This window comes from Hemitrygon akajei, chromosome 24, assembly GCF_048418815.1.
Source record: "Hemitrygon akajei chromosome 24, sHemAka1.3, whole genome shotgun sequence".
NCBI lineage: Eukaryota > Metazoa > Chordata > Chondrichthyes > Myliobatiformes > Dasyatidae > Hemitrygon > Hemitrygon akajei.
Genome location: NC_133147.1, coordinates 371,351 through 394,103, shown reverse-complemented (window position 1 = coordinate 394,103; position 22,753 = coordinate 371,351). Strand labels below are relative to the sequence as shown.

Genomic DNA, 22,753 nt, shown 5'->3' with positions numbered 1-22,753 from the left:
AATGTTTTCAAGAAGAAAAATGAAATGAAAATTTCAAAGCTCTTTTTACTCACTTAATCTGTTCTGGTGTTCCTCCAGAGGTGGCATTCGTTATGGCCCATGCTGCTTCTTTTCTCGTCCGAAATTCTGCCTTTTGAAGGAGGTCAATAAGCACTGGAAAAATACTTGCATCTATTACAGCCTGAAAAATAGAGAGGATAGAAAGGGAGGAAGAATTAGCAATTTACATTTAAAACATTTTCATTTACAGAAGTAGTCACCCAACTTCAGTATTATCTTATGGAGGAAGGGAAGCGATAATTCAAATAAGATTCTGCAATGGGGTAGGTTGAACATGAAAATTTGGATCAAAATTTGAAAATCTGCTTTGAATACTGTTGAGGTGGGGGGTGAGGGGAACAACCCTAGCAGTCAAGGACATCTTAGATCCAGTCCATAGCATTCTGAAGTGGGAATGGTGGGCTATATCAAAGGTGGTGATGAATCAGAATACAGCATGCAGACTGATAATTTGGCTGGGAAGTGTAATAACCACCACCTCTCACTCAATGTCAGCAAGTCCAAGTAACTGATTGTAGACTTCAGTAGAGATTCATGAGCTGGAACTCATTGGACGATCAGAGGTGGAGAGGATCAGAAACTTTAAATTCCATCACTATCTCAGAGACCTGTCCTGGACCCATAATATAAATATAATTGCAAAGAAAGCACAACAGTGCCTCTACTTCCTCAAGACTCTGCGGAGATTCAGCATGTCTTCAAAAACTTCTAACAATGTGTGGTGGAAAGTGGGTTGACTGGCTGCATTATGACCTGGAATGGGAGCACCAATGCCTTTGAGTGTAAAATCCTACAAAAGGCCTACATCATCATGGGTAAAGTCCTTCCAACCATGGAGCACATCTACATGGAATGTTGCTATAGAAAAGAAGCATCTATCATCAAAGATCCTCACCACCCAGGTCATGCTCTCTTCTCACTGCTGCCATCGGGTAGATAGATAGATAGATACTTTATTCATCCCCATGGGGAAATTCCAACTTTTTTCCAATGTCCCATACACTTGTTGTAGCAAAACTAATTACATACAATACTTAACTCAGTAAAAAATATGATATGCATCTAAATCACTATCTCAAAAGCATTAATAATAGCTTTTAAAAAGTTCTTAAGTCCTGGCGGTAGAATTGTAAAGCCTAATGGCATTGGGGAGTATTGACCTCTTCATCCTGTCTGAGGAGCATTGCATCGATAGTAACCTGTCGCTGAAACTGCTTCTCTGTCTCTGGATGGTGCTATGTAGAGGATGTTCAGAGTTTTCCATAATTGACCGTAGCCTACTCAGCGCCCTTCGCTCAGCTACCGATGTTAAACTCTCCAGTACTTTGCCCACGACAGAGCCCGCCTTCCTTACCAGCTTATTAAGACGTGAGGCGTCCCTCTTCTTAATGCTTCCTCCCCAACACGCCACCACAAAGAAGAGGGCGCTCTCCACAACTGACCTATAAAACATCTTCAGCATCTCACCACAGACATTGAATGACGCCAACCTTCTTAGGAAGTACAGTCGCCTCTGTGCCTTCCTGCACAAGGCATCTGTGTTGGCAGTCCAGTCTAGCTTCTCGTCTAACTGTACTCCCAGATACTTGTAGGTCTTAACCTGCTCCACACATTCTCCATTAATGATCACTGGCTCCATATGAGGCCTAGATCTCCTAAAGTCCACCACCATCTCCTTGGTCTTGGTGATATTGAGACGCAGGTAGTTTGAGTTGCACCATATCACAAAGTCCTGTATCAGTTTCCTATACTCCTCCTCCTGTCCATTCCTGACACACCCCACTATGGTAGAAGGTATAAGAGCCTCAGGAGTCACACCACCAGGTTCAAGAACAGTTACTACTCCTCAACCATCAGGCTCTTGAAAAAAGGGAATAACTACACTCATTCTGGTTCTGGAGTTCCCACACTGATGGTCTCACATTAAGGACTCTTTATCTTGTTACTTCGTGCTCTCATTAATTATTGCTATTCAGTTATGTTTGCATTTGCCCAGCTTGTTATTCATTGATCCTGTTACAGCTGCTGTTCTATAGATTTGCTAAATATGCCCGCAGGAAAAAGAATCTCAGGGTTGTATGTGGTGACACGTATGTACTCTGATAATAAATTTACTTTGAACTTTGAACAGTCAGAAGTCATGATCCAAGTTGTTACCAATGAAATCGGCAGGAAGGGTGATAAGGTTTTACAAAATAAGTTCAGGAAGTTAGGTGCTAATTAAAGGACAGGACCTTCAGGGTTGTGATCTCTGGATTGCTACCCATGTCACGCGCCAGTGAGGCCAGAAATAGGAAGATCATGCACTTTAATACGTGGCTAAGGAGATGGTGCAGGAGGGAGGAATTCAGAATTTTGGATCACTGGGCTCTCTTTCAGCAAACGAGGGACCTGGACAGATGGGACTGTTTGCATCTGAACGGGAGGGGGACTAATATCTTAGCAGGAAGGTTTGTTAGTGCTGCTCTGAATGGTTTAAACTAGATTTGCAGGGGTTGTGGGGGAAGATAATTTTTAATCTACATATAAAGACAGGAACTGAAAGGTTGAGCATGGTGAGAACAACATTCTGAATTTTCTCTTTTTTTTGTAATTTATTTTTTTATTGAAATTCAGCATCATACAAACATTTCCATGAGATGTATTTCAGATACTGTATGTAAATATTATATATTCATGTTTGCCACAAATCTCCACATAGTATTTATCTGAGGTATACACTTATAGAAAAGAAAAAGAAAGAACAAATAAAAGGAAAACTATGTACAAGTAGGGAGTGATTTTTTTTTTACAATATAATCATTGATTTGTGCGAATAAAATCAGGCCTATGGGGTGTTATGTAGTTAAACCATTTTTCCCAGTATGAATCAAATTGTTCTAATTTATGGTTGACATGCTGTTATCTTCTCCATTTTCTCCATTGTAATTTCCATCCATGCATTTAAAGTTGGGCTCTCCTGTGATAACCATTTCCTGTTAAGAGTCTTTTTAACAGCCACCAGCAGTATATTCATTAAATATTTATCGCTTTTCAACCATTCTTGAGGTATATACCCAAAACATATGGTCTTACTTTCTAAGGGTATTTCACATTTAAAAATGTCTTGTAGGGCATTGTGTATCCCACTCCAAAAGTCTTAGATAACGGGGCAATCCCAGAAAATATTGTAATGGTTTGCATTTTGATTTCCACAATTTCTCCAGCAAACAGGGAGGTTACTATCATAATAGGATTTCTGAGAAGGTGTAATAAAATATCTTTTCAGACTTTTCCACCCAAACTCCCTCTATTTCTGTGAACTGGTACAATTCCATTGATACCTCCATATTATTGTCCATTCTTCCTCAGATATTATTATCCTTCCTTCCTTCTGCCATTTTGTTTTAATGTATGAAGTCAAGTGTGCTTTAAGATTTGACCGTCACTTATACATGCTTGAAATGATTCTACTATCATTATCTGAATTAAATGCTTTTCTAAACAGTTCTATCAAACATGTGCTTGCCTCGGTTACATTTTTCACCCTCCTATTAACATAATGACGCATCTGCAAATACCAATAAAAGTCTTGTTTTTCTAATAAGTGTTCCTCTTTAAACATTTCAAAACTGAACAGTGTTCCTTCTTTCATTATATTGCATAAAACTTTTATTCCTTTAGCTGTCCAGTCCTTAAATCTAGGATCCAGTTTATTCTAGTCATATGCACACCATTTAAGAATTGCAATATCTCCCTCTAGTTTATATTTTTTTATAATAGTTTTCCATATTTTAAGAGTTCATTTCACGCATGGGTTATCAATAGTATTTATATAACTTTGTAGGTTGTTATCAGCCAAAATTGCCTGTATGGGGATGGAAGATATCTTCTCTTCAATGTTTTTCCATTGACCGTCATATGATAGGTTGCACCAACATATCACTCCTCTCATCTGTGCTACAAAATAATAATCTCGAAGAGAAGGTAGGCCCCATTCCCCCTTTTCCTTGGCTAATTGCAAAGTTTTGAGATGAACTCTAAGTCTTTAACGTTGCCACATATACCTTGATAACATTTTGTGCCATTCATTGAATTGATTTTGGTTAATCTCTATTGGTAGGGTCTGAAAGAGATATAATAGTCTGGGCAATATATTCACTTTAGTAGATTCAATCCTTGAACTCAGACAAAAGAAAGGAATTATATTCCATCTTGTTATGTCTTCCTTAATTTTTTTTTATATACAAGCAAATAATTGCATCCTGATAATTTTGCCAAATCTTTTGGCATGATGATGCCCAAATATCTGAAAGACTCTGCCATGCCAAGGGATATCTACTTTCAATTTCTCTTGATGGGCTATAGTTTTATGAAAGTAATTGGGTTTTATCTATATTAATCATGTATCCTGATAATTGACCATATTGTTCAAAGGATTGCATCAATTTAGGTAAAGAGTATGTTGGTTGCCCTAGACAGATCAAAATGTCATCCGCGTAACAGGCCTATTTATGCTCCGTCCCTTTAATAGTAATTCCCAGTATGTTCATTTTGGCTGATGTCTGATGTATTGAGCTAGTGGTTCCAGATATAATGCAAAGAGTAGCGGTGACCATGCACAACCCTGTCCCGAGCCCCTTTCTAGGGTAAAGCTATTACATAAATATCCATTGATTTTAATCCTAGCAGTAGGATTGTCATATAGTGCCTGTATAGTTTTAATAATTGTCATGTAAAACAAATCTATGTAAAATTCAGTGAAGAAAATTCCAATTAACTGAATCAAATGCCTTTTCAGCGTCCACGCTCATCACTATTGCTTTAATTTTTTTTTGTATATTATCCATAATTTGTCATGTCCTTCGTATATTGTCTTGTGTTTGGCGTTGTTGTATAAAACCTGTCTGATCATTATGTATCAGTGTGGCTAGAAACTCTTCTAATCATTTGGCCATGATGTAAGTAAATAGTCTATAATCTACATTAAGAATAGATACTAGTCTAAATGACTCACATTCCATTTTATCCTTGCCTTCTTTTGGTATAGCTAAGATTATTGACTCCTTCCAGCTGGGTGGCATTTGCGCCTTTTTTAGAACCCAGTTCAGTGTGGTGAGTAAAACAGGAATTAACTCATTTTAAAACTTTTTATACCACCCTGCCATATAACCATCTGATCCTGGTGACTTACTTAATTTAAACCTAATTGCAGTTTTGAGTTCAGCTTCAGTTATGTCAGCAGTCATCTTTCTATTTCTAAAGTGGGTAACTCTAGAGAATTCAGGTAGGTGTCAATTTGGGTTATGCTTCACCCTAGAACTTTAGAATATAGAGTTTTGTAAAACCCTTCAAAAGCTTCCTGAATTTCACTTAGCTTGTTTTTTTAAATCACTTTTGTTCTTGGATCTCTAATTCTATGAATTGTATTTTCTGCTATCACTTTTTTCCCCAATTTCCGTGCCAGCATTTTCATAGATTTAGATCCACTTTCGTAGTGTCTCTGTTTCAAAAACATTAGATTTTTCCTGATCACTTGTGTAGCCAAACTATTAATTTTGTTCCTAATTTTTAAAAAAAATTCCTCTAATGCATTCTGCAGCAAACTCAATGTGTTTTTTTCCTAGTTCCTTCAGCTTGTTTTGTAATTTCTCTAATGTTTTATTCCTTATTTTTTTCTTATATGAAGATATCGCTATAATTTTCCCTCTTAAAACAGCCTTCAGAGTATCCCATAGAATGGGAGGTGAAACCTCTCCATTATCGTTGAATTCTAAGTAAAGGCCAATTTATTTTTTAATTTGTTCCTTAAAATAGATATCATTGAGTAGACTTGAATTTAGTTTCCATATAGTATTCTTTGGTTGTAGGTCAAAATCAACAGATAAATATATAGGTGCATGGTCACTTAAATCTATTGTCCCAATTCCACAGGTGTTCATTTTGTCTTTATCTTTTCCAAATGTTATGAAATAGTCTCTTCTTGTATATAAAGAATGGGGGGCAGAATAGTGAGTGTAATCTCTTCTATCGGCGAAAAGGTCTCTCCATACATCAATTAGACCAACATCCTCAAAAAATGTGTTAACTTTCTTATGTAATGACTTTGTTTCATGGGTTTAAGAGTCTAACTTTGGTTGTAATTGTAAATTTAAATCTCCCCCACATATCAAGAGACCTTCTGTTTCTGTTACCATAGTATTAGTGATTTTCTGGAAGAAACTAATTTTATGTCCTAGGGGTATGTATATATTTAATAGAGTAACTGAATTCCAATCTATATTCTCCCTTACTAGAATATATTTGCTCTCCTTATCTCCCATTTTGAATACTTTTTCAAAATTTAGCTTGCTTAAGATGAAAATAGCAACTCCTCTCCTATGTTCTGATTTATATGAGGAGAAAAACAAATTATTGAAGCCCATTCTCTTTAGTTTTCCAGGCTCATTATCATTTAACTGAGTTTCCTGTAAATATACTGCATGGGCTTGTTCTTTCTTCATTTTAGATAGAATTTTACTGTGCTTGATTGGATTCAACAGCCCATTAACATTAAAAGAAATGAATTTTACTTTGTCATTAGTCATGTGTATTTATGTCAGTGTATCATTGAAATTAGCAAAAAAAAAATTAGCCGATCTACTTCCTGAACAAGTAAGAACAAAGAAACACAAATAGAAAAAAAAGCAACACACACAAAATGCTGGTGGAACACAGCAAGCCAGGCAGCATCTATAAGGAGAAGCACTGTCGACGTTTCGGGCCGAGGTAACGAAGGTGTGATTTCAAGGCTGAGGTCTCTAGTAGATGACCCTGGGCTGAGCTAGAGGAAACGTCTAGCTGTGGGGGATAGCCTCTCCTACCTATGGGCTGAGGGCCCCCACTGCAGCACCCATAAAAGTAAGTGAAAAAAATCTATGTCCATTACACAGAAAAGACTTCCCTGTGTATTCCTACCATATATATGTTCTCATTTAGGTGGGGATAAAGGAGTGAATGAATAAATAAGAAGTAAAATAATAGAGTAATAGAAAATCCACATTGTAATATGTATTTCTTGAGATAAATATAGTATTGTCTATTTTGGCTTCTGCTTAGCTTATCAACACTTTTGAGATTAGTCAGACCTCGTATCTCTTCTGGAGGGGGTGAGGACTGTCTTCTGAAAACTTGCTGTCTCTCCCTGATATTCTTTTCTCTCTCTTCTCCCGTCTCCTGCTTTCTTGGTCCTCCCACCATTTCCCAGGCGAGCGGGATAGCTGCTCAGCTAGGCTTTCCATCGGTGTGATCACATTGACGGGCAGTTCTCTATTGTTCATATCTGCAATTGCCTCCTCCACTGTCTGGTACAGCCGCGTCCCGTTCTCATAGAACACTCGTAGTTTAGCTTCCAGACTCTGTACCCTTCTAATCTTTCTCTACTTTAACACTCACTTCACTTCAGAATATTCCGTACATTTCTGCAGGACCGCTGGGGAGTAATCTTGATCAAAATATATTAATCTCTCGTTCAAAAATACCTTCTTCTTTCCCCAGGCCTCGTGCAGAATCTCTGCTTTGGTTTTATAGTGGAGGAATCTGATTATTATTGACTGTGGCTTGTCTTCCCTATCCCCAAAGGGTCTCAGGATGAGCAGTCAAGTTCCGTAGTCAGGGGAATCTCCTGCGTATCTCGTCGTAACTTTTCCACAAACTTCACCATAGACGACCCCTCGGTTTTTTCGGGAACATTATATATCCTTATATTCTTCTGTCCAGACCTCCCTTCTTGGTCGAGTAGTTTATTTTCTCGTTGATTCATCACTTTTATCATCTTGCTTAGCACCTGTTCCACATTTTGAATGTGATCTTCCACCTTTTCAATTCGTGCCTCTGCTTCTGCTATTTTTTGATTAACAATGGTGAGCTCATATTTAATATCGTTTAGTTGTTGTTTTATGTCTTTGTGAAAGTCCCGTATCTCCTCCAGAACTTTTGCTAAACTTGCTTCTTCGTTTGAATGAGGGCTAGCGTTAACTTTGCCATCATGTGCCTGTATAGGAGAGCTGTTCTCTGTATTTTATTTATTTACAGGCTCTGCAATGGCACTTTTTTTGGCCCTTTTCAACATTCTTGCCCCCCTTATCAGTTCAAGTATTATTGAGAGATTTTAATGGGACAAAATAAGCGTTTTTTCGGAGGAGCTATTATTTTAGGCAGCCATTCTGGGTGATGACATCACCCAAACCCAAATTTTCTCTATTTTAATGCAAGTATTGTTTGAGTACAGTAGGTAAGGCAGATAAGCTCAGGGCATGGATCAGAACATAGAATTATGATATTGTAATCTTTAGTGAGACTTTGCAGGAGGGACAGCACTGGCAACTCAATGTTCCAGGGTTCCATCGTTTTAGACATGATAAAGTAGGTAGGATTACAGTGGGAGGGGTGGCACTACTTATCAGGGAAAATTTCACGGCAATGCTCACACTGGTCAGATTGGAGATTTTGTCTACTGAGGTTTAATGGGTGGAATGGAGAAGTATGAAAGAGATGACCACATTAATGAATTATATCATAGGCCCCCCAACAGTCAGTGGGAATACAGGAGCAAATTTGTGGAAAGATCACAAACAGTTGCAAGAAACACAACTTTGTGATAATAAGTGATTTTAACTTTCCACATATTTACTGGGACTTCCATACAGTTAAAGGACTGGATGGGATTAAGTTTGCCAAATGTGTCCAGGAAAGTTTCTTTAATCAATATATAGAGGTCCCAACAAACAGGCCTGCAAAAGTGAAATTTTCAGAGTTTGTATGTTCCTGTAAGAATAAAAGGTAAGGCCAACAGGTTTAGGGAATCTTGGTGTTCGAGAAATATTGAGGCCCTGGTTAAGAAGTAGAAGGAGCTGCATAGCAGGAATAAGAATTGCAAGAGAACACTAAAAGGGCAATCAGAAGGCACAAGTTGCTCTAGCAGACAAGGTGAAGAAGAATTCCGAGGGCAAAATTAAGAGCATATATTATGCTCTTAATTTTGCCTAAGGACATATATTAAGAGCAAAAGGAACAAGGAGCAAAATTGGTCCTTTTGAAGATCAGTGTGGTCATCCATTCATGGAGCAAAAAGAGATGGGAAAGATTGTAAATGGAATTTTTGCATCTGTATTTACTAGGGAGATGGACACAGCGTCCTTAGAAGTAAGGACATAGACCATATACAGACTACAGAAGAGGAGGTTGTTTATGATGGCACGTTCCTGCTCTTGGAGCTTGCTGATCGGCCACGTTATCGGGTGACTTCAGGGGCCTGTGCAGCCCCGTGGACACAACTTCTTGCCAGTGGCACATGCGGAAGTGTAACAGGAGCTAATACATCAACGACAGCACGAACAGCTGTCGGATGGCTCTACACTAGGTAATTGATTTGTCAGTTCTCAAGTTGGAGAACTCGAAATAAAAAGCAACGCTTCAGACTGACTGTAACATTGAAATAGTGACTGTTTTCTCCCCTGTTGCTGTGGAAGGAATGATATCTGTCTCTCCCTTGTTAGTGAGAGAGGTAGCCTGTAGGATGTTGAAATGTTGGAGTGAACAGTTAGTTTTTGATGAACTGTAGACCATGGTCTCTCTGGGAGCTTTGTTGTTGCTGGCATGGCGGGTGGTGAGAATTCCGATGCTTTGGCCCTGGCCTAAGTATGGGACAACTTGCAGTGACCAATTGGCCTGCCAGCTGATGCTTCTCTAAAGGGTGCTCGGGGTGGGGGTGGCTGTGCAGTCACGGGGAGTGTATGCAATCTCCTTGCAGGCAATGGTGGGAATTGAACCCGGGTCACCTGTGCTGTAGAGCATTGTGCTGGTCACTACGCTACCATGCCCCCCACCCCGCCACCATCCACAATTTATATCCTGCATGTTGTCTGTGTTTACGTGCCTGTGATGCTGCTACAAGTTTTCATTGTTCCTGTATCTCACCATACTTGTGCACTTAAAAATAAACTTGAATTAGGCTAGGTTATTGAGTGCATTTAAAGCAGACTTTCATAGATTCTGATTAGTCAGGACATGAAAGGTTATGAGGAGAAGGCAAGAGATTGGAGTTGAGAGGGAAATGGATCAGCCATGATGAAATGGTGGGACAGACTTGATGGGCTGAATGCCATAATTCTGCTCCTATATCTCATCTTATTTTTATTTTAGAAAGGTGGGAGGAGGGTTGATGCTGCTTGTGTGTGTGTGGGGGGGGGCAGGGGGCGGGGCATCTTACATCTTTTTTTCTTTCTTTTTCAATCTTTTTATTAGTATTAATAATATTATGAACAAAATACAATTGATATATTAATAAAGGGATTACAAACATACAAATTCCCATTACACATGAAAGAATACATAAGCAATGAATACAGTATAAATAAGTTTTCCCAAAACATGAACCATATAGTATATGTATGAACAAGGTAAATCTAGATATTTCATAATATATAATATAAAAAAAGAAAAAAATATATATATGCAAAATTGACTAACCTACTAATCTAATATCTAAAGAAAAAAAAGGAAGCAAAAAAAGAAAAAAAAAGAAAAACTAAAAAAGAGAAAAAAAAAGGGCTGTTTATAATATCTCACAAGAATACATAAACAGCAATGTCGTCAACTCCGATCCTCTCAACATAAATACGATTAAAGCTGAAAAAACCAATAAGCTTGGAACAGGGTCGTATTACATCATATGAAAATATTGAATAAATGGTCTCCATATCTTTTCAAATTTAATAGAAGTATCGAATACACCACTTCTAATTTTTTCTAAATTTAAACATAACATAGTTTGAGAAAGCCAGTGAAATACAGTGGGAGGATTAATTTCCTTCCAATTCAACAAAATAGATCTTCTAGCCATCAAAGTGAGAAAAGCAATCATTCGACAGGCGGAAGGAGATAAATGAAGTGAGTCCTTCATCGGTAAACCAAAAAATTGCGGTAATAGGATGGGGTTGTAAATCGATGTTCAGTACCGCAGAGATAATATCAAAAATATCTTTCCAATATTTTTTCAAAAGCGGACATGACCAAAACATATGAGTTAAAGACGCGATTTCTAATTGACATCTGTCACAAATAGGGTTTATATAAGAATAAAAATGAGCTAATTTATCTTTGGACATATGGGCCCTATGTACGACCTTAAATTGTATTAATGAATGTTTGGCACATATAGATGATGTATTAACTAATTGAAGAATTCTATCCCAATTCTCAATAGGAATAATAAGATTAAGCTCTCTTTCCCAATCATTTTTGGTTTTATCAAGGGGCACTGAACGTATCTTCATAATTATATTATAAAGTTTTGATATAAGCCCTTTTTGAAAAGGGTTTAATTCAAACAAACTCTCCAAAATATCTGAAGACACAAAATTTGGAAACGTAGGAAGTACCGTACTTAAAAAATGCCTAACCTGTAAGTATCTAAAAAAATGAAATCTAGGCAAATTATATTTATTAGATAATTGCTCAAAAGACATAAAACAATTGTCCGAAAATAAATCAGAAAATCTTAATAAACCCTTAGTTTTCCAAGCCAAAAAAGCTTGATCTATAATTGAAGGGTGGAAAAAACAATTAGATACAATAGGAATATTTAAAACGAATTGAGTCAACCCGAAAAATTTCTGAAATTGAAACCATATACGTAAGGTATATTTAACTATCGGGTTGTCAATTCGTTTCGGCAATTTAGAAAGAGCAAAAGGGAGAGAAGTCCCTAAAATAGAACCCAGAGCATAACCTGGTACTGATTTAATTTCCAAACTCACCCAATGAGGGCCAAAAGGACCATCCCATTCTTTCAACCAACATAACAAATATCTAATATTAACTGCCCAATAATAAAATCTGAAATTAGGTAATGCCAACCCACCTTCCTTCTTTGTCTTCTGTAAGTATGTTTTACCTAACCTGGGATTTTTATTCTGCCATATATATGAGGAAATTTTTGAATCAACATTAGTAAAAAAGGATTTCGGAATAAAAATTGGTACCGCTTGAAAAATATATAAAAACTTAGGTAAAATAACCATCTTAATAGCATTAATCCTACCTATCAGAGATAAAGATAATGGTGACCACTTAGTAAACATCTTTTTTTCTATCAAGTCAAGTCACTTTTATTGTCATTTCGACCATAACTGCTGGTACAGTGCATAGTAAAAATGAGACAACGTTTTTCAGGACCATAGTGTTACATGACACAGTACAAAAAACTAGACTGAACTACGTAATAAAAAAAAAACACAGAGAAAGCTACACTAGACTACAGACCTACACAGGACTGCATAAAGTGCTCAAAAAAAGTGCAGGCATTTACAATAAATAATAAACAGGACAGTAGGGCAAGGTGTCAGTCCAGGCTTCGGGTATTGAGAATCATCATTCTTTGGGGTTTTCCTTCTGTTTCGAGGATGTCTACAGAGAGTAAGAAGTTCAGGTTGTATATTGCATGCATTCTCTGATATTAAACAGAACTATCGAACTTCTTCACTCAGAGGGTGGTGAGAGTGTGGACAAACTGCCATAGAAGTGGTGCACTTGGGTTCGATTTCAACACTTAAAAGAAGTTTGGATAAGTACTTAGACGCGGGGGGTATGTAGGGCTATGGTCCAGGTGTGGGTCAATGTAACTAGGTGGAATAACAGTTTAGCAGGGACTTGTTGGGCTGAAGTGCCTGTTTCTGTGCTGTAGTCCTCTATGTCTATGACTGAATTGACACAATGTCTCTTTCAATATTCAAGAAACAAGTCTAAAAGTTGTCATAAGCCACTAAGAGCAGACTTCTGTTAAATAAAGATGCTTTTCTTGATTAAAGCTGACAGGATTTGGTAGCAAACCATAACGACTTTTATTATATCTTTAGTCTTATAAGAATAATAAATCAATCAAAAGTGAACTGATGATTAAAAGTTACAATTTAAATACTCCTGAAAATTCACTAGTACCTTGCAAATTTAAGTAAATCTAAATAAATTAAAGCGATCAATTCCATATATAGAAAATCATTTAATTCAAGTCAAATATATATTTGGCTACCTGGATCTGGGCTCGATTTCCAGCTGTAATGTTTGAAATGGTCCAACAGGCCTCCTTTCTTATGGATTCTTTTGGACTACTTAATAAATGTAGCAGACATGGTAAAGCTGAACAATTTAATATAACCTGCTCAAAACAAAGATAACATTCAATAAATAAACTCCCAGAATTTACATCAACACTGTTCAGAAACAGATTACATACAGAGAATCAAGGCCCTTTGGTCCATCATGCACATGCCTACGATCTAGTACATAGTTATGTTTACCAGCCTGCAATGCCTTGGCAACTCAAGTGCTTGTCTAGATACTGCAATGTTGTGAGAACACATGGTGTTGCTACCTTTATATTCAGTGAGGGGAAACTTCTTCACTTAGAGGGTCGTGAGAGTATGGAACAAACTGCCAGCGCAAGTGGTGCATATGAGCTAGATTTCAATGTTTAAGATAAGTCTGGATATGTAAATCGATGGCAGGGTATGGAGGGCTATGGTCCGGGTGCAGGTCAATGGGAGTAGGAAAGTTTAAATAGTTTGGTATGGACTAGATGGGCTGAAGGGTCTGTTTCTATGGTGTACTTTGCTTTAACTCTAGGATTCCACTGATTTAATTGGTTTGGCAGAACATTGTGTAATGCATTGTTTTACAATGTGTATATGCGCTGGGAGCAGCCCATAAGTGTCACCACAACTCCAGTAGCAATTTGTTATTATAATTCCCATTAAATATTTGGGGCCTACAGTACAATCCCAGCAGAGTTTTCATCCTCTTAATTTTAACTAAACCCATAAACCCTTACTGCATAATCCCTCAGTAATTTAATCTTGGACAATTGCCATCATGTTGATGCAACTCCCTCTCCTCTTATTCCTCTGCTTCTATGTCATAGGTTACACCTGGTCAAGCCCTGGATTTTATTTATCTTTAAGCATTTCTGTAACTTATTATCCTTCTCTAACTTAAAACTATTCTTACTATCAACATGATCATCTATTTTCATGTCAATCTGCAAATTTACAAATAATTTGTCACGTTCAAATTGATCATATATGTGACACACAGCAAGGGTCCATGGCCACAAGGACATCATCAACTACATTGCCCCCATCCATATATTTTGTTACCTTCTTCAAAAAAAACTATGTTAAATTGGTCAGAGAGGATCCCACACCAAGAAAGCAATGTTGACTATCCCTAATCAACCCCTCGCCTTTCCAAGTGTAGTTAATGCTGTCTCTCAGTGCTTTTTTCAATAACTTCCCATCCACTGACATTAGATTCATTGGTTTATTCTATGGCCTTCTAGAACAAAGGTACCAGTAATCTGGCACCTTAGCTGTGGCCAATGAAGATATAAAAGTCTCTATCAGGGCCACCAGAACCTCTTCCATTGTCTCCCATAGCAGCCAGTAATATATATCAATAAGCCCTGGGAGTTTATCCACCTCTACAGTGTCTACAGTTCTTTTTAGAATATGTCTGCCCCCCTTCTTGAAACCTGAAAGAGCAATGTCTTCCTTCTTAGTAAATATAGATGAAAGGTCTGTAGTGCACTTACCTGTGTCTGGATGTCATCACCTGTTACTATGTTACCTACAGCTCTTAATGCTGGTGAGGCAACTTTGTTATCATTATGCCTATAAGAAATACACATAATTATTTCTCAGAAATTATGCATCCAACATGCGAGCAGGCTATTTCATACAAGGCACAGAAATCAAGATTGCCACATACTGATCAGCAAGTCTTTTTGTAATGCTTATTTGTTGCTTTGGGAAAAGCCAGATACAAACTAAAAGCCAAACACAGCAGATGCTGTTAAACTGAAACAAATGCAAAAGCAGAAACAGACAGCAGCAGAGAGTAAATAGTTAACCATCAACAATCTTTTGTCTTGGATTTAAAACATAAACTGTTTATTTCTTCACAGATACTAAATATTCTGAGCTTAGTTATTTAAGGTGCAGCCCTATTTAGGAGGTAGTTTGGCAGCCCATTCCAAGCACACAATTTCCAGATTTTAGTTGGCAAAAGTGTAGAGATTTTATCATAAGACATTTATAGCCCTCACATCTCCAAACTGATAGACATAAAGCAAGCTAACAGGTGCAACAGGGGACGTGCACACGTACATTATAATAATGGAATGAGAAACAGGGAAATATATGTCAAACGTTATGACTTTATATATTAAATAAAAAGGGAAAATAAAACAGTGAAGTACTCAAATACTTATCCTTGTAAATTTCTAGCTCTATTCATGGATTGTTGATGTTTCTAACGTCTAGGGAGTGACCCAAAAGTAACCATAAAGAATATTACTACATCATGGGACAAAAAAAACTTACATTAAGAGTTCCACCAATCGTCTACAAATCCCAGAGTCAATAACAGCCTGAATTTTCTCATTGGGTCCATCTGACAAGTATGATAATGCCCAACAAGCATCAGCAAGCAAGTCAGGGTCACTGCTGAACAGTAATCTGGCCAGTACAGCTAAACACGGCGAAACCTGTAGGTAAAATAGAGGTTTATTCATTTTAACTGCTTTCTAAATTGAAGATGAAAATTAAATAACATTGAAATTATCCATTCATTTGAGACAATTACAGAGAAAATGTACAAGGATGTTGTCAAAACTTGAGGACCTGAGTTATAGGGAAAGATTGAATAGGAGCATATGAGAATGAGAGGAGATTTGACAGAGTTATACACAATTATGAGGGGTGTAGATAGGGTAAACGTAAGCAGGCTTTTCTCACTGAGGTTGCATGAGATTAGAAATGAAAGTCAAAGGTTAAGGACAAAAGGTGAAATATTTAAGTGGAACCTGAGGGAGAAATTCTTCACTCAAAGAGTGGTGCCAAGTGTGGAACGAGCTGCCAGTGGAAGTGATGGATGTGAGTTCGATTGCAACATTTAAGAGAAGTTTAGATAAGTACATGAATGGGAGGCATATGGTCCAGGTGCAGGTAAGTGGAACAAGGCAAAATAACAGTTTGGCACAGACTAGATGGGTTGTAGTATTCTTTGATTCTAATGTCCCACCAATACAACATTGAATGGTAGTGAGGGAGGAAGTGTAGCACTTGTTCCGCTTGCAAGGATAAGTGTCAGAAGAGAGATCAGTGGGGAGGAACGAATGGACAAGGCAGTCATGTAGGGAGCAATTCCTGCGGAAAACAGAAGGGGGGGAGGGATAGATGTGCTTAGTGGTGGGATCCTGTTGGAGACGGCAGAAGGTGCAAAGAATTATGTGCTGGGCGTGGAGGCTGGCGGGGTGGCAGGTGAGAACAAGAGAAACTCTATCCCTGGTAGGGTGACAGGAGGAAGGGGTGAGAGCAGACAGGCATGAAATGGAAGAGATGCAAGTGAGGGCAGCATTGATGGGAGGAAGGGAAGCTGCTTTCTTTGAAAAAGGAGGAAATCTCCGTTGTTCTGGAATGAAACGCAGGTATCCTGAGAGCAGATGCAGCAGAGACGGAGGAACTGAGAGAAGGGGGTGGCATTTTTACAATAAACAGGTTGGGAAGAGGTATCATACATGTAGCCGTGAGAGTCCATGGGTTTTTAATACACATCAGTAGATAAGCTGTCTCCAGAGTTAGCGACAGAGAAATTGAGAAAGGGGAGGGAGGTTTCAGAAATGGACCAGGTAAATTTGAGGGCAGGGTGGAAGTTGCAGGGGAAGTGGATGAAGACGACAAGCTCCGCATGGGTGTAAGAAGCAGCATCAATGCAGTCATTGCTATACTGTAGGAAAAGTGGGGGATGGCCACCTGTGTAGGCTTGGAACATGGAACGTTCCATGTAGCTGACAAGACGGCAGGCTATGGCTACACCTTTTGTTTGAAGGAAGTGGAAGGAGCCAAAGGAGAAATTATTAAGAGTGAAGACAAGTTCTGCTAGATGGAGGACAGTGGTGGTGGAAGGGAATTGGCTGGATCAGGTGTACAGAAAGAAATGGAGAGCTTCTGTGGCCTTCCTGGTTGGGGATGGAGGTGTATAGGAACTGGAAATCCATAGTAAAATAAGACGATGGGGGTCAGGGAACTTTAAATTATTGAAAAGATCCAGAGTGTGTGAAGTGTCACAGATGTAGGTAGGAAGGGACTGAACTAGGGAGGATAAAATGGAGTCGAGCTATGCAGATATGAGTTCAGTGGGGCAGGAACAAGCTGATATGGGTCTCTATTGTGGACTAAGAGTGGGAGGGGGCAGAGATAGGGGAATCATGGTTGAAAAAAAGGGGAAGGGAGAGGGAAGCACTGCAGAGACATTCTGTAGTGACCGACAAACCAATTGTTTGGAATCAAATAACCTTGCCTGGAGTCTCAGGGCTGGATAGGTACTTAGCTGTGCCAACTAACTCCCACCCACTGGCACTCATTCTTTGCCACCTGTCCCACACCCCTCCCACAATGCTTCACCCTCACCATTCCCAACATCCTTTGCTCCCAACTGATTTACTCGCTCTCCACTCCATGTGGACAAATACAATACTGTGCAAAAGACTTTGGCACCTCAGCTATATGGCGGCGCACATGGACGCAGCGGCCCCTCATGGAGCGATAAGTGTAGCTAGTGTTTGTTCTGTTTGTCCTAGACACATAACATACAGTCAGAATATGCTCGTTAATATCAGGGCATACTATGTTGGAAAAACTGACGAGTTCTGGTGTGACATGGACAGTTTACACTGCTACGGACTACTATCCGCTACCAAGCCGGTTGCTTCCTGAGGGAGAAGGAAGTGAAAGCACTGTGAGAGAAGACAGAGGAGGGGTAAGAGGGCCGGCATCCATGCTAGGCTATAAGCTAACCCCACCAGGCCAGCGGTACCATCCCTCCTGCTCTCAAATGTCCGCTCCATCGACAACAAGCTGGATGAGCTGCGTCTGCTGAGAGAAACATCCAAGGAATTTAAAGACTGCTGTGTGTATATCTTAACGGAATCCTGGCTCCATGACAACATACCGGATGCGGCGATACAGCTAGAGGGAATGACATCGTTTCGTGCGGACAGAGAGGGAGCTAGCTCCGGCAAGAGCTGAGGAGGAGGTCTGTGTATTTATATAAACAAAGACTGGTGTGTTAATGCTACAGTAGCTGTTAAACACTGCTCACTGCTGGCTGAATTTCTCATTGTGAAATGCCGGCCGTTCTATCTGCCGAGGGAATTCACCATCGTGCTTGTGACAGCTGTTTACGTAGCTCCCAGTGTCAATGCTGAGGCTAATGCTAACGAAGCACTGGGAAGCCTACATGAAGCCATCAGTGAGCTACTGACTACACATTCTGACAGCTTTGTGGTGATTGCTGGGAACTTTAACCACACCAGCTTAAAGTCTGTGTTCCCCAAATTCCTGCAATATGTGGATTTCAAAACAAGGGGAGAAAACACACTGGACTTGGTTTATACAAACACACCACAGGCATACAAAGCTGCCCTCCTGCCCCCATCTTGGCCACTCTGACCACATATCTGTCATGTTAACACCAGCATATTACACTGCTTAAACGTGTGAGAGCAGAGAAAAGACAGATAAGGGTCTGGCCAAAAGGAGCAGCCTCAGCACTACAAGACTGTTTTTTGCACACAGACTGGGACATATTCAAAACAGCAGCCTCCTATGATGACCATACAGACATTGAGGAGTATGTGGAGGCAGTAATCAGCTACATAGCCAAATGCACAGAGGATGTCACTGTGATGAAAGCCTTCACCGCACATGGTTATAAAAAGCCATGGATGACAACAGAGGTGCGTTCACTACTGAAGGCCCGTGACACAGCCTACAGATCGGGGGACAGGAGTACACTTCGCTCAGCCAGGTCTGCGGTTTCACTAGGGATCAGGAAAGCGAAAAGGGCCTACGCGGGCAAAATACATGGACGCTTCTGTGACACAGGTGACACCAGACGGATGTGGCAGGGAATTAAAGCTCTGACAGACTACAAGATCAGGCAGAAAACTGATGACAACGATGCCTCTCTTCCTAACAGGCTTAACAAATTCTTTGCACGCTTCGAAGCATCAAACACTACAGCAAGGGGGAGAGTCAATCCCTTCTTACCATCTGACCAGCCGGCTCCAATCATTGATTCAGAGCAAACACGGATGACCCTTGCCAGGGTTAACCAACGAAAAGCGGGAGGTCCCAACAACATCCCTGGATGTGTGCTCAAGGAATATGCTGATGTATTAGCAGATGTCCTGACAGACATTTTCAACATCTCCCTTAGTCAAGCCATTGTCCCCAGATACTTCAAAACCTCCACAATCATCCCTGTAGCAAAGAAATCAGATGTAGCCTGTCTAAATGATTACCGTCCTGTTGCCCTGACCCCCATAGTGATAAAATGTTTTGGATGGCTTGTCAACCTCATATCACAGCCAGCCTCCCCTCATCGCTGGATCCTCTACAGTTTGTTTATCATCCAAATTGCTCTACGGAGGACGCAATATCCACCACAATGCACACAGTTCTCTCTCACTTGGACAACAAAGACACTTATGCCAGAATCCTGTACATTGATTTCAGTTCAGCATTCAATACCATCATCCTGCAGAGACTAGTGGAGAAACTGTCGCTGCTTGGCCTTAACGCTGCCATGTGTCGCTGGATTCTGGATTTCTTGACAGAGAGACCAAAGTCAGTCCGTGTTGGCAGGAACATCTCTGACTCCATCACACTGAGCACTGGATCCCCACAAGGCTTTGTGCTTAGCCCATTGCTGTTTACACTGCTGTTTACACATGACTGTGCAGCCAGATTCAAGGAGAACCTGATCATTAAATTTGCTGATAATACCACAGTGGTGGGGCTCATCAGCAAAAATGATGAAACAACGTACAGGGAGGAGGTCAAACACCTAGAGAGTTGGTGCAGTGACAACAACTTGATGCTTAATGTCACCAAAGCCAAGGAGATGATCGTTGATTTCAGACGGTCTCAGCCTGAGCACACACCCCTCAGCATCAGCAGCTCCACAATGGAGAGAGTGGAAAACATCAAGTTCCTTGGGGTGCAGATCTCGGACAATCTCACCTGGTCCAGGAACACCACTGGGATTGTGAAATGAGCCCAGCAGAGATTGCACTTTCTGAGGAAGCTTAAACAAGCATCACTCCCCACTAACATCTTAACTTCATTCTACAGAGGCGTGGTTGAGAGTGTGCTGACCTTTTGTATCACAACCTGGTACTCCAGCTGCAATGCTGCCGACAAAAAAGCCTTGCAGAGGGTGGTTAGGGGAGCAGAGAAGGTTATTGGGGTCTCCCTACCTTCTGTCTAAGACCTCTTTCAGAGTCGATGCCTCCAGAAGACACGGTACATCATTAAAGACCCCTCACACCCTCTCCATGAATTATTTGTTCTTCTGCCATCAGGTAAACGTTACAGAAGCATCAAAACTAAAACCACAAGGCTACTAAACAGCTTCCTCCCACAGGCAGTCAGACTGTTAAATAGCTGCTCTACCTGACTCTGTTTTGGACACTTTTAACTTGCACTGGACACTTATAACTTGATTTTAACTGACATGTGGCTGTTGTGTTTTACTATCTATTATTTACTGTTTATTGTTATGTTTATTATTTAGTGTTGCGTTTGTTATGTTATGATTGCACTGCTCCTGGGAAACGCTGTATCATTCTGCCCTGCAGAGCTGATGTACGGTTAGAATGACAAAGTTTTTGAATCTTGATTATCTGTCCTAGAACTGGTGGTATAGTGAACAGTGATGAAGGTTTTCTAACATTTCAACAGGATTGAGATAAACTGGGAAAGTGGGCCAAGGTATAGCAGGTAGAATTTAATGCAGCCAAGTACAAATTGTTGCGTACTGTACTTGATGTCAGTAAGATGAAGAGCTAATTGTGAACTTCAGAAAGGATAAGATGAGGGACCACACACCAATCCTCAGGGAGGGATCAGAAGTGGAGAGAGTGAGCAATTTCAAGCTCCTGGTATCAATATCTCTAAGGACCTAACATGGTCCAAACACATCAATGCAGCTATAAAGAAGGCAAGATAGCTGTTATATTTCATTAGGTTTGAGGACATTTGGTTTGTCACCTAAAACACACGAAAACTTCCACAGATGTACCACATTAAGGACACTCATCACCCAAGACATGCCCTCTTCTCATTGTTACCATCAGGACTGAGGTACAGAAGCCTGAAAGCACATATTTGGTGATTTAGGAACAGCTTCTTCCCCTCTGCCATCAGATTTCTAAATGGGCATTGAACCCATGAACACTACCTCATTACTTTTTTCAAATTTGTTTTTGCACTACTTTTAATTTAACTATTTAACATACTGTAAATACATGTATATACTTACTGCAATTGTTATTTTTCTATAGATATCATTGCTGCCGCAATATTAACAAGCTTCACAACATATGCTTAAACCTGATTGTGATTCTGGTTAAGTTAAAACTGGCAGGACTTATCCAGTAAAACGGCAGGGCTCTAGAAAGTGTTGTAAAACAGAGGGACCTATGGATACAAATAACATTGTTTCCTGAAAGTGGCCACAATGGTGATGAAGGTGTTGGCATGTCTAACTTCATGGTCAGGGTACTGAGTAAAATAGCAGGGAAAACTGCCTCAACAGCTATCGCACAGTAGTACTCACATCTACTGTTATGAAGTGTTTTGAGAAGTTGGTCATGGCTAGAACTAACTCCTGCCTGAGCAAGGACCTGGGCCCACTACAATTTGCCAACCACCACAATAGGTCTACAGACTCACTGGCTCTCCTGACAACAACAATGCCGACACCAAGCTGCTATTTATTTATTACAGCTCAGCATTCAACAAGTTTTTAATTCAGAGCAAGAACGCTGCCAATGAACTGCTGATTTTTCGGAGCAAAGGGAGTTTTTTACTACTCCAGTTAAAGAGAGGTGAGACTGCGCAGGCACGTGACATCAGCCAGTAGAGCGCGAAACATTTAAAAAGAAGGCAGCCAAATCCAGCGAGCAGCGTCGGAGCGGGCAGCAGAGTGATAGGTGGCTCAACAGGCTTAGGCAGTAAGGGGACGAGGTGAGGTAGGAAGTATGTGTGTGAGGCCAGTTTTCTGTGATCAGTGTCAGATGACGGGGGTCCTGGAGTCTCCCAGCCTCCCGGATGGCAATATCTGCACCAGGTGTGTTGAGCTGCAGCTCCTGAGGGACCGACTTAGGGAACTGGAGATGCAGCTCGATGACCTTTGCCTAGTCAGGGAGAGCAAGGAGGTGACAAAGAGGAGATACAGGTAGGTGGTCACACCGGGGCCACAGGAGACAGACCAGTCACCTTTAGGAGGGGGAAGAGGAAGAGTCAGATACTATAGAGTACCCCTGTGGCTGTACCCCTTGACAATAAGTACTCCTGTTTGAGTACTGTTGGGAGGGGGGGGACAGCCTAACTGGGGGAAGCAGCAGCGGCCGTGCCTCTGGCACAGATTCTGGCTCTGTGGCTCAGAAGGACAGGGAAGGGAAGAGGAAGGCAGTAGTGATAGGGGACTCTATAGTTAGGGGGTCTGACAGGCGATTCTGTGGATGCAGGAAAAAAACTCAGATGGTAGTCTGCCTCCCAGGTGCCGGGGTCCAAGATGTTTTGGATCACGTCCAATATATCCTGCGGTGGGA

The 22,753-nt window shown here is 40.3% G+C and overlaps 1 protein-coding gene across 5 annotated transcripts in view; it reads right to left on the bottom strand.

Annotated features, from left to right (window-relative positions):
• The window catches only part of LOC140715778 (importin subunit alpha-7-like), a 129,539-nt gene that overhangs the window by 20,218 nt on the left and 86,568 nt on the right, over positions 1-22,753 (bottom strand). For all 5 annotated transcript variants that reach the window (XM_073028152.1, XM_073028154.1, XM_073028155.1 and 2 more), the window contains 4 exons: positions 15,456-15,619; positions 14,666-14,744; positions 13,109-13,234; positions 54-181 (listed from right to left, as the gene is read on the bottom strand). In XM_073028152.1, coding sequence (XP_072884253.1) covers positions 54-181; positions 13,109-13,234; positions 14,666-14,744; positions 15,456-15,619 — 497 coding nt within the window. The remainder of the gene's footprint in view (positions 1-53; positions 182-13,108; positions 13,235-14,665; positions 14,745-15,455; positions 15,620-22,753) is intronic.